This window comes from Varanus komodoensis, unplaced genomic scaffold (genome assembly GCF_004798865.1).
Source record: "Varanus komodoensis strain SLA01 unplaced genomic scaffold, ASM479886v1 scaffold2, whole genome shotgun sequence".
NCBI classification, from domain to species: domain Eukaryota; kingdom Metazoa; phylum Chordata; class Lepidosauria; order Squamata; family Varanidae; genus Varanus; species Varanus komodoensis.
The window spans coordinates 27,538,399-27,554,165 of record NW_025335568.1 but is presented as its reverse complement, the minus strand read 5'-3'; the positions used below and the strand labels follow the sequence as shown (position 1 = coordinate 27,554,165).

The window sequence follows — 15,767 nt, the reverse complement described above, 5'->3', positions numbered from 1 at the left end:
TCCGCGTGATGCGAAGGGGGCGGGACTAGCTTTTGAACCGGGTGGCGGGAAGGCCTACGAGTTCGGGAAGGGTCCAGCCGTTCGGACGCGGGGCCGCGGCCTTTTTTTTTAATATTCGAAGCCATCGACACTCTTTTTCTCTGTCCGCCGATGGCGAAGCAGCAGAGCCGGGAGCAGGGCATCACTTTGCGGGGTAGCGCCGAGACTGTGGCCGAGTTCTTTTGTGAGTAGCAAAAAGGAGGTGGGCTCCTGGGTTGGGTCACCACAGCAGGAAGACTTGGCATGTCAGCTCGGAAACAGGCCGCCCTCCGCGGACTGGGGCTTGCTCCGAGGTAAATCACTTATCGGGGAGCAAGCTCTGTGAAACTTTCTTTCGAATAGACATGCAAGTGATCGGGCGGCTGATGCCAATACTGAGCGCCGAGGGCGGAATGGCGCCCGAGCTGCGGCTACGGGGTGGTTTGGAGCGAGGAGAGAGCTGGCCGCTGTCTTCAGTCCCCGCAATAAGTTGTTGTTAGTCGCAAAGTCATGTCCGAGCCATCGCGACCCCATGGACAACACTCCTCCAGGCCTTCCTGTCCTCCACCATCCCCCAGAATCCCCCTAAGCTCACACTAACTGCTTCAGTGACTCCATTTAGCCACCACATCCACTGCTGTCCCCTTCTTCTTTTGCCCTCAATCGCTCCCAGCATTAGGTTCTTCGCAATAAGTAGTGGCCCATAATTTATTTATTTATTATTTATTAAAACATTTTTAATGTTTAATGTCATCTGTGTCAGAAGAGTGCACCTTTCAGCCTGCAGTTCATGGAGCGAATCGGATGGCAGGACTCTGCCCCGGGAAGCTTCCACTGTAATATAGAACAAATTGCCTCCTAGCTACAGAGAACCGTACAATGAAGTGTTTAAGGCGGTAGTGTTATGCCAATTGTTCTAGGACTAATCCTCATTAAAACTAGTAGACTTCTAACTAGGCATGTAAAAATTACATTTTGGCTTCCTTATTATTGTGAGGAACTCAAGGTGGCTTAAATAGTCCTCCACTCTATTTTTTAATCCTCATCAACTCTTGTGCGGTAGCAAGTTGAAAGTCCATGACTGGCCTCAAGTTACTCAGTCAGCTTCATGGCTGTACGTCCCACATCCCCAGTCCAACATTATAACTCCTGCACCACACTGGCAGGAGTTGTGTCTCAAATCTGCCTTGTGGATCTAGTAGTTCCTCAGAAAATGCTTGTTCCATTTTTTGGTGTCAGTCCTTGTGTTGTAACATGTTAATTCATATTTTTCCTTTGGCAAAAAGTAGGATTTGTAAGAATGGACCTCCATGTTGGAGGCTGTATATCTTTAATTATTTGATGCTAGTAGTTGTGCACCTGCCCCATGTTTTGAGTTTTTCCAGGAGTGTCTTTATGGATACTCTTGGGAGGAAAATACTGGAACACACTAAGTTTTGTTTGCACTTAGAAAGACTAATTGTACATTATTGGTGCTGATATCAGTATAATAATTCTTTGGAAATTATTCAGGAAAATCAGGAAGATCTTATAAATCAGTGGTGGCGAACCCATGGCACATGTGCCGCAGTGGGCACACAGAGCCCTCTCTGTTTGCATGCAAGCTAAGTTGCCCCAGCAGCCAAGCATTAGATAACAGCACACATAGGGGCCATGCACAGCTCGGAAAGGAGTAGTGGTGCCAGGTGATGATATCACGAGCTGCGACTCATCCGAGCTTTCACATGGCTGGTCAGTGCGCTGCCAAGGATTTATATATTTTGCTTGGACTGAGTTGTTTTTTCTAAACTAAAACCTCAGTATTCAGGTTTTATTACAGTGTTGGCACTTTGCGATAAATAAGTGGGTTTGGGGTTGCAATTTGGGTACTCGGTCTCCAAAAGGTTCGCCATAATTGTTCATAGACACTTTGATTTATTACCTTGCCTACCTGAAAGAATGTAAGAGAACAACATTGAGTGTTTGCAGGATACTCCTACTGATCATAATTTACTCTGTATGAGTTTCACAGGCTGTAGATTTTCAGTTCTACTCCCTGGATAAAATTATGATGTGGGGAGTAAATAATGAGTTTAAAGAATACAGTAACCTGTTGTATACATGAAAGAATATAGTCTTAAATTCAGAGAAATAACCAGGTATAACTGGACAAGATATCATATTGAGGGATGCAGTGTCAACATTTAATATTTTGAAATGAAAAAAGTTTTTGGAAGGAGTAGCATTAGTTTACCACAGAGTTGCACTGAAAGAAAAGATAATGTACTCACACAAAAAGCATTGGAGTCCTGGTCTTCATTTGCTTTAAATGTTGCTATTTGTATGCTTTAGATGTAGATATGCAGACCCTTTTAAAGTAAGCTTCATAATGCAGTGTTATACACACCTTATCTGATAACAGTCTTAAGAAAATAGCAACAGACTTTTTCCTACTTCCCTATGGGGTTGTTCGGGGAGCCAGACAGGTCTTTTCCCTAAGCTAATATCTCAGTACTTTCAAGAGCAGCTGGCCACAAAATTGCTGCTAATGAAAACCTGCATCTTGTGCATGCAGCCTAAAAAAATGGAATAGAAAAGCCAGGTGTAAAAAGGGGTTGGTCCTTGCATTGTATCATGTGAATATCTTTTTCTCTTTCAGCATATGGCATCAATAGTATCTTGTACCAACGTGGGATCTATCCTGCTGAAACCTTTACACATGTTCAAAAATATGGACTAACTATGCTTGTAACTGCAGATGCTGGACTTAAAAACTATTTGAACAAAGTAGTGGAACAGCTAAAAGGTATCATGAATAAAGCACAGATAGTTTTCTAGCTGATGTACATAGGATGAAAACTTGTCATTTTCTTTATCTAATAAAGACAAGACAAAAAGAACAGAAGGAGCAGGGAAACAACCAAACAGAGGCACTAAGTCATACCTGGAATCAAGCTATAGTTAATTGTACAAAATGATTGGTTCCATTACCAAATTTTATAATGTGCTAAAAGCCAGTTTTCTGTTTAAATATCAAATTTATAGTGCTTCCATGTATTGAATTGATGCTCTTTTAGGAACGTGTTAATATATATAATGAGAATGAACTACTTTGGATGGTGAACTGGATCCTGTTCAACAGAGAAATACTTTTTAATTGCACCAGGAGGCTTAACAAATTAGCAGCTACTATTTTAGATAGCTATATATGATCTTCAGTGTCAAAAGCAATATGTCTATATACATCAGTTGCAGGGGAACACGACCAGCATGATGCTGTTACACTCATGTACTTGGGAATTTTCCACAGGTAACTTGTTGGCCAATCTAAGAAGAGAATGCTGGACAAGATGGTCACGTGTCCTGAGTTAATTGCAGCTGCAACAATGGATTTAGCTAATCAAGATGCAGTGTGTGGAGACTTGCACATACAACTATGCCACAACTATGCCATCTTTACTAGTAGATGGTAGCAATTGACTTAGAGCTCGAACTAATCCAAAAGAGTCAGTTTGTACACTTTAGATTCCTGACTGTAGGATGAAACAAAAGATTCCCCCATCCACCCCAAGAATACAGAAGCTGATCATTCCTGATAAATAGTTAAGGCGCCTCATTTAATCATAGGCATGATATTTGAACTTACTATTTACCTATCACTCTTGCTCATTTTTCTGGACACAGCTGAACCATGTACCTTATGTAAGTGAGGGTGACAATTTGTGAAAAGTTTGATTGGGTGTATGGATTTTGTAATTGGTTAATGTTTTTTAAAGTTTATAGTCTTAAAAAACTATGCTTTTCCAGAGTGGCTCTACGAATGCTTAGTTCAGCGACTAGTGGTAGTGATCTCTAGCAAGGAAACCAGTGAAGTTCTTGAAAGGTGGCAATTTGACATTAAATGTGATAAAACTGCAAAGGATGAAAGGTAAGCATAGTCAAACCTTGTTTCAAATAATGGAAAGTGTAGGTGTTTTCAAATGCAGAACTGTATTCCTTGCCCCCAATCACATGAAATTGGTTCAAAGCAGAGTAATCTTGGAAAAACAGCAACAATTTAATCATACAATCTAAATGCGTTTTGGAAGAAGATTTTTCCTTCTCCAAAGCAGCTAGTAAGCTAATGTGTCAGTAAAGGAAAGAATTACATAACAAAGGTGCTATTACTGAATAATTCACTTTTCATCTAACTTCAGAGAGAGAATTTTGATTAGGGTTTTCTCTGAAAATCATGGTGTTTAATAGCTCGTAAGTAAGGATACAGTGCTTTCTTTTGAATACTGATGTATTCTAACAGCACATTTCCAGTAACAGACAAGTTGATTCATTTTGAACTAAATGAAGTTACTCCCTCTTCAAAGGAGTAGAGAGGGAGAGAGAGAGAATGAACTCTATATAGCCAACCTTTAACTTCGTGGAGAAAATCCACCGGATAGCTCTTGCAAACAGAAGAGCAGACTTTCAAACTGACTGTAACATGCCTGTATGCATCCCAAGCTGCATCCCAAGCTTTCCATCACTGATACTCCTCAACTGCTATCTATAGTCCCTCAGTTGTAAAAGTTGATCATTGCCATCCAGACTGAATAAATGTACATATATGATCCCGGAAAAAATATTAGTTACAACTGCTATCTAATGAGTAGTTTTCATTTTAAAATTTTACACAATTAACATTTTTTCAAAACCAGCTTGTTTAGGGCTATAAATTTGACTCTTTTTGCCATGCTAGGGACTGCATATTGTCAAAAAATTAAAGCACAAGCAAATATGGCTAGACGAATCAGTGAAGGGAATTATAACCTTTCTTAGGGAATGAACAGTAACTAAAGCATTTGACTGGGAACAATGGTGTGTGTGTGGGGGGGTGGATAATGATTGCTCACAAAAGTTTTTAAAATGTTTTGACTTTTTGTATTTTTATGTTCTAATTTTATTGTATGCTACCTGAAACATTCTCTGAGTTAAGAGGAATCCAAGAATATTCTAAATATGCAAACATACCATTCTTTTATATGTACTCAAATACATAGATTAATTATTGTCAAATTGCTTGTGTACTTTTTACTGCTGCTTTAGTGCACCAAGACAGAAGTCTCAGAAAGCTATACAAGATGAAATTAAGTCTGTTATCAGACAGATAACAGCCACTGTAACATTTCTTCCTCTGTTAGAAACTGCATGTAAGTATAATGTGATGCTAATAACTTTGCCAGTTTGTTCTTAGTATTTGAGGAAACAAACTATTGTGGCTTTGTATCTTTGTACATGCAAACATTAACAATTTCTGTAGGAGGTTCTTCAACAAGAGGACCAGTGTGGTGTAGTGATTAGAGCACTGGACTGGTATTTGGGAAATCCAGGTTCTAGTCCCCATTGAACCATTGAAGCTCACTGGGTGATGTAGGGCCTTTCCTTAATGCTCACCTTAACCTATTTTACAGGGTGGTTGTAAGCATAAAATGGGTAAGAGGATTATGATGTAAGCTGTCTTGGATTCCTTGCAGGCAAAAGGGTGAAATACAAATGTAATGAACAAAATTAAAATAAGCAAAGAGTTTTAAGGAAAGTAAATGATATATCTGCATCAGGACAAGTGTTGTTAAACCTGTTCTTCACCAGGTAAGCAGGGAAGTCAGGTGACATAACACATGGCTCTATAAATTTCAAGCAGATGAACAACTCCAAAAGAATCCTTTCAAACTGGATGAGTATCAAAGTAGACAAGACAGTGACCAACTATGGGTCAGTGCCTAACTTGTGTAAAGAAATGCATCATAAATTTGTGCATGAATTAAAACACTGCAAGATGAGAAGGTGGTTGTTAGTTCCCTTTCTGTGCTCCCTGCCTCCATGCACATGCATACACACACTTGTTACCTACCGACAGTGAGTGGTATTTCTTATTGTAGATTCAGAGTTCATTTTAAAGTTATATAGTGGGGTGGCAAGACTTTTTCACCGGAAGAACTCATATGAACGTCAGATGTTTGAGAGCTGTGAGTGGATAGCAAGCCATAAAATACACTCAAAGAACTACATGCTATTTAACACCCCTATTGTATAGTAAAATTAATGTGTTTTCTTGCAGGTGCATTTGACTTGCTCATTTTCACAGACAAAAACTTGGAAGTTCCAGAGAAGTGGGAAGAGTCAGGCCCACAGTTCATTGCTAACTCTGAAGAAGTTCGTCTTCGTTCTTTCACAACTACAATACACAAAGTCGACAGTATGGTAGCCTACAAAAAGGACAGCTTCCCTTGACTTAAGCAGTTAATATTGTACAGAATAGTCCTCTTGTCAATTTCCTTAACCAACAGTTTTTCCACAAATCTATTCTAGTTTGGATGAAAATAGCAGGAAAAAATCACTTTAGATATGAGTCCACAATTTGCAATCTGGGTATTGCCCCTTAAAAGATGGAGAGACTTTGTGTCTAAGCTATATTCTAAGTGTATGTCAAATACTCTAAACCCTGTGACATATCAGCTTGGTTCAGATAAGCAACAAAATTTCATCAGAACAGGATATAATCTTTTAAAATACTGAGTCTTCCAGCTAAATTAAAACATGCTCTTGAAAATATATTGTGGATTTATTGCTGAGAATCCTGAGTCTGTTCTTATAATGTGCAACTGGATTCTTTTGTTCTGTTTTCTATATAATGGAAATTGTAATATAAATGTATGTCAAATGTCTTTTTTAATGTTAGCAGTTTTATAGAATAAAAGTGTAAAATACATGTTAACTACATGAAAAGTATAGCTTTCAACTGGTTTCTGCCTTGAGTGACTTGTCCATCTGTGTAGGTGGCTGTGTTTACTTTGAGGCATAAAATAAATACAACTATTTGATTTTAAGTACCCAAATTATTGCATACTTGAACAAAATGCAAATTAACAAGGGTGTTATTGGGAAGAAATAGATACTTGAGGAAATATATCTAAAACACTTGCCCTGAGGCAGGTTGCTTACTTTTCAATGACCACTTCCCATTTCAGCCTGCTGTTTCCAGAATTGCTGTTCCTGAGAATTGGATAACCTTACAGTGCAGTAAGGAGGACATCAGGTAGACGATCTGCAAAAAGTATTACCTTGACTGCTGGTAATAACTGGAAATGATGCTTTGCAGAAAACTACAAATGTCTACTGGAAGAGTCATTTTCTCTCACTGATTTAATAGCAGCTTTTGAGAATCTCTTGCTGAATATTCTTACGCTCATTTACATGGGTTTCCATCAGCCAATGTGAACACTTGGTGAAATTAAGTATAGCAACATTGTGGGGATGGCATCTTAATTTTTTAAAAAAATATTCAGGTAAGTTAACAGCTTTTTCCTTGCAAATGCTTATATCCAGCTTTCAAAGATATGAATAATGTCACCAACATTACTGTGTCTAGATTACCACGGGTTTGATGAGGAAGGCACTTTATTTAAAACTTTTGTATCTTGTCCTATATGTAAGTCTCAGGACAGTCCAACAACAAAGGCACAGCATCACATGTGCTGCTAAAAAGCCCTATTAAAATAAGGTCTTAATGGGAAAAGGGTTTTGGCCTGGTACCAAAAAGAATAAAGTGTTGGCTCCAGGTGCATCTCTCTGGGGAGTATGTTCCACAATTGGAGTGCCACTGCAGAGAAGGGCCCTTCTCTGGGTAGCTACTCTCCTAATCTCTTTCAAAGAGGGCTTCCAAAGAAAACTTGCAGGTACTGCTAGTATGCTGTAGTGGCTCAGCCTTTAAGGACTCAGTCCTGTGGCCTGAAAGATCAGCCCCCACTCCCAGTAGGTGCAGAAAGAAGTGGAAGCTCTACATCTCTTCCCCCACAACCACCACTCCTGCACCTTGCTTCCACCAGCAGTGATCTAGGTCTATGTTTTGAGGCTTATGTGCACCTGCCAGGGGTGCGAGGACTGCACACTAACACCTCAGTTCTTACATCTTCTATTAACTACACTGTTTGAAATACATCAACTTAAGGAATGAATTCACACAAGTATTTCTGTATTTTAACTGATGCAAACATGCCATCCTTGGAGATCTGGATACTTAAACAGGAATTGTTTTTGAACCTAATTACAGAAGTAAAGCTGAGCTATTTTCAAGTATATATACTTAGTGAGAGCTTGTTTAAGCATGATGCAGATATCAATACTCAAACTTTGTAACTAGGGAAAGATCAAATAATATGTAAACACTTCAAATGTAGCATCTTGCTGTTTCATCTCTTACCACTGAATAAATACTTTAAGTTTTAATTAAAATCAAGGGACTGGCTATAGATTTAGGCATACACAACTAGAATGGCAAACTGACTTCCTGCAGCAACACTTCTTGCCTCCTTAAAGCATCGCACATCCTCTGCAAGAGGATGAGTTGTGGGTCAGGAACATCTGAAAACCGGACAGAGTGACATTCTGCAAACAACCCTTCTATTCAAAGATTCAACCAAAGGTCTTTGTACTTAACAAAACCTTCAAACATAGTGTTATACATTAACAGCATGTAAATACATTTCATGTCTTTTAAGAGGCATTTTTATCTTTCTGGGGGGAAGAAAATAATTTCTAAATGTGCATGAGAAGCCAACAGAGCAACCCTCAGGCTTCCAGGCAGACTCAGCTTGACTAAGTAGAACACAATTGTCAAGTGAGCAAACATTATGCATCTGGATCCAAGATCTACCTAAAGCTATTATGCTCTGGGAGACATTTTCATTTTCCATAGAGGTAGAATACAGTTATATAAGAAATGTTATCTCAGCCCCTCCTCTGCAGTGTAATAAAGGTTTTAGTACTAGTGAGCTAAATTTCACTAAGTGAAGATCTCACCTTCCTAAATTAAATTTGCACACACAATTTTCTCATTGTCTCATATATTAAGAAGCTAAGAATATTTCAGAATTGGTTGACCAATCAAAACAAAGAATTCAAGGAAGCAAACTAGTAGTTATTACAAATTCAACACCAGTGGAGTATAATCTTAACATTACTACATCAGATAATATCCTCTTGTGCTCATATACTTGCAATGGGGCTTTGATATTTCTAAACATAACCTAATAAGAGCTGTAACATTCACAGGTTACCAGAAGTTGAGGGAGCTTTACTAACCTGCCTTGATGAAACCAGTGTTCTTAGGGTTTTTTAAAAAAAAGAAGTGACAATTGCCTGCTGAGGGGGCCATGGTTTCCACAAACCAAAAAGTACCTGCAGAGGCACAGTGACCCCATTGGATATTGCCCATTGCATTACACATTCAGGATAACCTTAGATTGATTCCGATTTTTAGGTTCAGAGAGGTTTAGTTCTAAATTAGATTACATAGTTCAGCAATTACCCATTAAGATGAATGGCATACTATTAAGGCTATCTTTCCAGAAGCTATAGGAACAAGTGCCTCTTTTGTTTCTAACCAAAAGTGCAAGAACTAAAGACAACACATTAATTACAAACAGAACTTTACATTGTTCTCAAATCCATTTCTGGCATTTGTAAGGGGGAAAAACGTCCCACAATAAGAAGAAACTAATAAAGCTTTTTATTTCAGAGTCTCTACATACAAGTATAGTTCCAGGACTACATTCAAAATGTTATAATTTATTACTACACATATATTGTACTTTTTTACTCTTTGGGAAAAAACCAAAGGAGATTGCACAATCTTCCTCTAAAATACCAATTTTAGAGATGTGGGCAGGCCATCAAGAAACTTGGTAAGAAAGTAAAGCACCAGCTGATTAGACAATCCTGAGGGAGGTGATCCTGATGCATTTAGATCACAACTGTCAAAGCATTTCACCAGGTTTAGTTTATATTAGGTTTCCTTCTCATAATTACATGTTAGCAGAATGGATGGTGTATGAAAGGAACCAACATGGCAGGTGCTTCCATTTTAGTAACTAAGATGCATATAATGCAACTGAACACAAAAACAGTACTTTGGCTTCAAAGCTTTTCCAATGTCTTTGCAGATGTCTATTAATTTCAGAGAGAAGTAAAAAGGCCTTCTCTTAGGTTTTTCCATTCCATCCAATGTACAAATCTGTGATGGAATGTAGCAGGTAAGTCACACATTACATGTCTTCCAATGCATATGAAGTCATTTCATCAGCTATGTTATCATCTCAAAGCATCTAAAAGAGAACAGATACAATGTAGTGCTGCACCATCCTGAGCATTTCTGAAGAACAGATGTACATCACAGAGTACAAATAAATGCTTCCAGAACATTGCCATACTGTTCTTGATTACCTTTCTGGAAAAAAATAGAATATACAGAATGTTAGAACTTCCTATAATTATGACTGGAGTCTTATGAAACACTCTCTAAAAACCACTGGACTGGGATGCAGATCTGAATTGTAGTCCCCACTCAGCCATGAATCTTAACTATGTGGCTTTGGGCCAGTCACAAACTCAGCTCAGCCTACCTCATAAGGTCGTTGCTGTGAGGATAAGATTGAGGAGTATTATGTGAGCCACCTTGAGTTCCTTGAAAGGATAACTAGCAGGCTATAAATATAATAAATAAGGTGGCTGATGACACAGACAAGATAAAAATGGTTTGGCTGAGATTTTAACTTCGTAACTTTCCAACAGATAATTGACCATCCAAGAGATGAAAGCCCAGAGATTTATTTTAAACAACACTGGAACTCCTAAATTCACTGCTTAAATTTATTTTAATTCAAGGGCAATATTTTTGCCTCAGAGGGTGACATTTTGGTCAAAGTGGTGGGTTGAGGGGTACACAAGATTTAATCATACACACATACCCTTAAGCATTAAAGGGATAGGGGTGTTGAAATCGGGACAGAACTGCTGGGGAGAGACAAGATTAAAACCTCTGCACCCTCTTCCCCTGTAATCTATTTTGTCACTACTAACAGTATCTGGAAAAGCAACAGTATGGCTCAGGGTGTGAGGGCAGGCTTTAAAATAACCCCAAACTCCTGGCAGCAATCCCAAAATGCAGATCAACTTCTCTTCTTTTATTAGCTATCTCTTGTCCACCCTACAGTTGCTGGCTGATCAGCTGTGGGTTAGCAGAACTCCCCAGAAGCACAAAGCCAAAGGCCATGTAGAGCTTATGCATTCCTCATATGTGATTTGACAACAGCACCCACCAGGTTCTAGTTCAAATGACGTATCAACTGGTTGATCCCATTGCCTCGAAATCCAGTATCGCCTATCTCTTTGTGGAACCCTATTTTATTACGGGCAGCATGTCGAGCCACTGACAGGTGGAATGGCCACAAAAACTTGTTGATTTCATGGAAGTGCTTCCCAGCTGAATAAATTTCATGAATGAGGTCTTCCAGACAAATAATACCATACTTTCCTAAGGAAATAAAAAAGAGAATTTTAGAAACATAGTAGTTCCTATTCTTCGTCAGGTCACACTTAACTACCCTTTGGGTAGACAGAAATGAAGCACAGGCTTCCCCTAAGTTTACCATGTCCTATACCTCTCAGTTCCTATTTCATTTAATCACTTACCCAGATGTTCCTCTATCAGCACATTGTCAGTCAAGGCAAGCTTTTTATTCTTGACTTTTGCATGGCCTCGTTTCAGGATCAGCTCTCGGATAGATTTCAGATTGGGATATCTGCATTAATATAAAATTGGTGGTATGTTGCTACAGAAATTTAAACAGACAACCTACTGAAACTGCAACTCACTTCTACAAGTAATGGTGAACTGCTAACTGGAGAATATTTAGGTCCAACAGATAGAATATAACAAGAAGAGTCATTTTATAATACATTACATTCTCTGCTACTTGCTAAATATTTCTGACTTTTAAATCCCTCATCAGAAGCACAAATCTCTCTCCATTTGGATGCAGGGTATGGCTAACACAATATCTCAATAAGAAATGTTCCATTTTATAATAGGCACTCAAACAGGGCTCACTAAGCTGTTGAATCTGTAACCAGCAATGCAAATACAATTTAATATCAATATTGTCTTTCATTACTAAATCACAGAACAGCAATATAGAAAACAAACAAAAGGAAATACAGAGATAGGACTTTAAGTCTGTTAATTTCCTTGAGTGATCTTCTCAGTACAAAATAAGAAGCAAAAGCATACTAACCCCCATGCTACGTAAGGCTCCACAATTCGCAGCATTCTTAGTGACGCTGGTGACAGTTTAACAAATGTGCCACTGTAAATCTTTCTCACCCGTAGCCTCTGTATGACATGTCTCACCTGAAGACTCACCCCTTTAATTCTAAATCAAAGAAGTAAAACAAACTTTAGATGTAGCCAAGTTTTCATCTTGGAGAAAACATCTTCAAACTCCAAAACTCTTTGCATTTTCCCGTATCACAAAGATATACCAAATTTAGTCCAGTGCTCATTGAGGCTTTCTAGAAGGCCATGTGTATTTGTTATCTCTCATCTTTACTTCAGACAAATAATGGTCTGACTTACAGGATTCTAGTGAAAGAAGAAACTCAGAAGTACGCATGGGCATTGTACACTAAGTTTAAATATACCATGTTTTAAAATGGAAAAATTGTTACTTTTTTCCATGCCCAATTAGACTATATATAGTATTACTAAAGAACTCTCCTATTGCTGAACACGCACATAGTCATTTCTAGTTTTATTCACCAAGCATTCAATATGCATCAAAGTAGATATGAGCAAAGCAAAAAGAACCAAAAGATTACTGGAGAATGATCCAAAGGTGTTTCTTACTCTGCAATCCGTACAACAAATGCCAGCTTGTGTCCCTCAGGCATCAGCAGCACTCCAGGTTTCTGTTCCATACGCCGCAAACGAACATCATCTCTGTGCTTTCGATGTGAGTCACGCAAAAATGTCTCAAGCCGTTTGAATTTTATCTGTTTTCCTTTTTGGTGCTAAGATAAGAAAGGTTTCTTTTTAAAGCTACCATAATTCTATTTTTGTCATCACTATTTGTACCCAGTTTTGTATGTCATGCTTAAAGAAATTTAACATGCTGTTTTAATACCAGGTATCTGCACACTACCAATGACTTGCCAGCTGCTGCACAGAACTCAAGAACAATATAGTTTCTGCCTAAGCAGCTTTAAATGTAGATTTGACAGGTGAGTAAAAAGAGAGGTCAGGGACTGACTATGAAGAGGACGAGAGAATACAGTGTAAAAGCAGATGAGACAGAATGGCTATTTGGTTTTTGGTTATATGAAGGCATATAAGCAATTTAATTCAAGCCAAGAATTCAGAATTACTAGTGCTTTTCATTATATCTTCGTACAGTCAGATGTGGTCAGCGATACATCTTCAATATTCAAGAGAGCCATCACATTAGCCCATTGTATCAAAACCAACAAAGTGTTTTGTGGCAACTTAAAGATTTTTTTTGTGGCACAAACTTTTAGACTACAGTTTATTCCAAGTTCAAAATATATACATAGAGCAGACAGAATAGTAAACAGTGTTGTGAAAGGGAATTCAAATGTAGAAAATACAGTGATCCATACCATAAATAATGTCACTGTAGGTACATTTTGTACTTCCTTTGAAGTCAATTCCTCCCCATCCACCACCAGCCTTGGTTATATATGCTTTCAACTCAGTGTAACACTTAATGTACCCAATTAAGTGTCCTGCAGTCCATGAAAGATTATGCCGTAACATAACTTTTAGTCGTTAACATTCCACAAGACCCTTTAGAGCAGGAGTCTCAAACTCAACTTACCTGGGGGCCACTGGAAGTAGAGTCTGGGTGAGGCTGGGCCGCATCAAGTATTCCACCACCGTGGTGGTGGTGGGCTGCTCATCCGGAGGTCGGCCCGGGCGCCGCTGGCGCTTTGAAGGCCACAGGGCTCCTCCCCCGTGCACCGCCCATCCCGGCAATGGGCCCACGGGCTGCGAGTTTGAGACCCCTGCTTTGGAGACTGCATATTCAGGTTTCTTTCTGCTGCCCTAAAGTGGCATCACCTAGAGGTGACTATATCTACAACATGCTTGACTTATCTATTATAAGATGTAAAGCATATGCCACACTAAAATGGTTCAGACAAGGCTTTGTTAAGCTTAGTGAAGAGAGGATCCAAAATTTCTAATGAACCAAAAGGGAAGATATTGCAACTGAAAGAGAGCTGGAGAAGTATTTATCCTCAGAGTTACAGCACAAAAAATGGAAGGCCAGAGAATCTATCAGACCAACACCAATCCCCAGAAGCCCAAGTAGGAAACGTTATGAGTGTACATTAAGCATTAAGGCTTGTAACTTTATTTCTAGAAGTTTTTCAATAATATTAACCTAAATCTCATTTCCACTCTCTAATATTCAGTTCACTCTATATTTCTTACACGGTACCTTTAGTGAATCAATTTGTTTAATCAAATAGTCTTCTAAGTTTAAAACCTGCAAAGACTCACACCAGAGCCGATTTTATATTTAATATACAAACACCTGTAGAATGCTGTACCCTACATTATATTTTCCCTACCTTTCTCTTGTCCAATAGTGCCTGCTTTGCCTGGGTGGCTTTGATTGCCTGATATGCTTTTCTTTTCTTCAGTAGATTTTCTGGCACCAAAGTTATCTTCTTTTGTGGTCTAAACAAACAGTGAATGCAGGTTAGGCAACGGAGGGAACATCCAAGAACATATTCAAAAGAAAGCATGTTTAGTAAAAAACAACAAACCTGAACAGCAGTTAATTTTTTTCAATGCAGGTAGAATGTGGATTTCCACCCCCTCACCAGTAGTTTCTAAATTCGGAAATATCTCATGACACTGTCTCTCTCTGAAGCCCCTTTCACTTAAGGTCCGCATGTTCTGGTAAGCCCACAAACAGCTTCCTATTAGCAGTAATTTCCTGTATATTACAGTTTTCCAACCAAATACAGCGTACATTCAAAGACACCCATTCTTATTACACGTATCTGACTTCAAGTCTATCCCACAGACGTATCAGAAAGCCACCCTGCTGGGGATGGACGCAGATTCTCCCTCGATATACCAAACGCCTGAAGCACTTACTCTGGCTCCGCCATATTTCCTCGTCACCCGGCTCCTCTATGCCACTATTGCGCATGCGTAGTTGGAATCGACCGATTTCCCCCCCAAAACGGAAGGAAATGCCTTGGCATTAAGCGCATGCGCCTTAATATCTTTATTGTATAGCGTGCGTTCACTCTAAGAGCGTTTCTGCTGGCTGTTCTGCCCCACAGAGGTAGTTTAGTGCACTATAGAGATAAGAAATTAGAAGAACTCATCTCATTAGCGGGATGAGAAATTTCTAGGTTCACTCTGAGCGGTTTTCTGGCAGGGCAAAAAGAAAGGTGATAGCTGCCTCTAAAAATCTAAGTTAAAATACGAGATTTTTTTTTGTCTTCCTATGATAGAACAGCATCTATCAGCTTGGTCACTCGGAATCAATATGTAGCAGAAAAGAAAATTGTTCTTAAGTTTTCTAACTCAGATTTTATTGATGGGCAGGATAGAGGTGATGACGGTGCGTTTTTAAACATTTTAAAGTGTTTCTACTATTCCGAAATGTTTCTACTGTTGAGAAAAAATGTCTCAAGGCGCTCTCCCGGGTATGATTGGATAGAAAATGTCACACAGTTCCCAGGCATAAGGTCATGCTGCGAAATGTGGGCTTATTTATTTGCCTGTCTAAACGCGTACGAGATTGCTGCGTTAGCCACTCCTTTCAAACGGAGCTTGGAATAGTTTATTTCCGGAAAAACTCTTCACACAAAACAAGCTACAACAAAGATCAAGCCTCTTAAATTGTTCTCTGAGACCCACC

The 15,767-nt window shown here is 39.0% G+C and overlaps 2 protein-coding genes across 4 annotated transcripts; one reads left to right on the top strand and one right to left on the bottom strand.

Annotated features, from left to right (window-relative positions):
* The first annotated feature begins 118 nt into the window (after positions 1 to 118).
* MAD2L1 (mitotic arrest deficient 2 like 1) lies at positions 119 to 6,632 on the top strand. Its single transcript, XM_044429031.1, has 5 exons — positions 119 to 223; positions 2,657 to 2,803; positions 3,805 to 3,925; positions 5,077 to 5,180; positions 6,089 to 6,632. The coding sequence occupies exons 1-5, from the start codon at positions 151 to 153 to the stop codon at positions 6,259 to 6,261; spliced, it is 618 nt and encodes a 205-aa protein (XP_044284966.1). The 5' UTR covers positions 119 to 150; the 3' UTR covers positions 6,262 to 6,632.
* A 2,889-nt stretch (positions 6,633 to 9,521) lies between these two features.
* On the bottom strand, positions 9,522 to 15,060 carry RPL7L1 (ribosomal protein L7 like 1). 3 transcript variants are annotated; one of them, XM_044429029.1, is made up of 8 exons: positions 14,993 to 15,060; positions 14,458 to 14,566; positions 12,713 to 12,876; positions 12,102 to 12,239; positions 11,500 to 11,609; positions 11,127 to 11,341; positions 10,252 to 10,255; positions 9,522 to 10,133 (listed from the first exon to the last, which is right to left on the bottom strand). In XM_044429029.1, exons 1-6 carry the CDS (start codon positions 15,004 to 15,006, stop codon positions 11,133 to 11,135), a joined length of 744 nt encoding a protein of 247 aa, XP_044284964.1. In that variant the 5' UTR covers positions 15,007 to 15,060; the 3' UTR covers positions 9,522 to 10,133; positions 10,252 to 10,255; positions 11,127 to 11,132. The 3 variants fall into 3 exon arrangements, with proteins under 3 accessions (XP_044284964.1, XP_044284963.1, XP_044284965.1); XM_044429028.1 differs by having other exon boundaries at positions 9,522 to 10,255; XM_044429030.1 differs by lacking the exon at positions 10,252 to 10,255.
* Between the last annotated feature and the right edge of the window lie 707 nt (positions 15,061 to 15,767).

Bases quoted from the DNA above. Each gene is read 5' to 3' on its own strand.
- MAD2L1 (XM_044429031.1), top strand. From the start codon at position 151: ATGGCGAAGCAGCAGAGCCGGGAGCAGGGCATCACTTTGCGGGGTAGC. The intron at 224-2,656 runs GTGAGTAGCAAA...TTTCTCTTTCAG, and splicing joins GACTGTGGCCGAGTTCTTTT to CATATGGCATCAATAGTATC. The intron at 5,181-6,088 runs GTAAGTATAATG...GTTTTCTTGCAG, and splicing joins TCCTCTGTTAGAAACTGCAT to GTGCATTTGACTTGCTCATT.
- RPL7L1 (XM_044429028.1), bottom strand. The intron at 11,610-12,101 runs GTTAGTATGCTT...ATATTAATGCAG, and splicing joins GAGCCTTACGTAGCATGGGG to ATATCCCAATCTGAAATCTA. The intron at 11,342-11,499 runs GTAAGTGATTAA...TTATTTCCTTAG, and splicing joins GCTGATAGAGGAACATCTGG to GAAAGTATGGTATTATTTGT.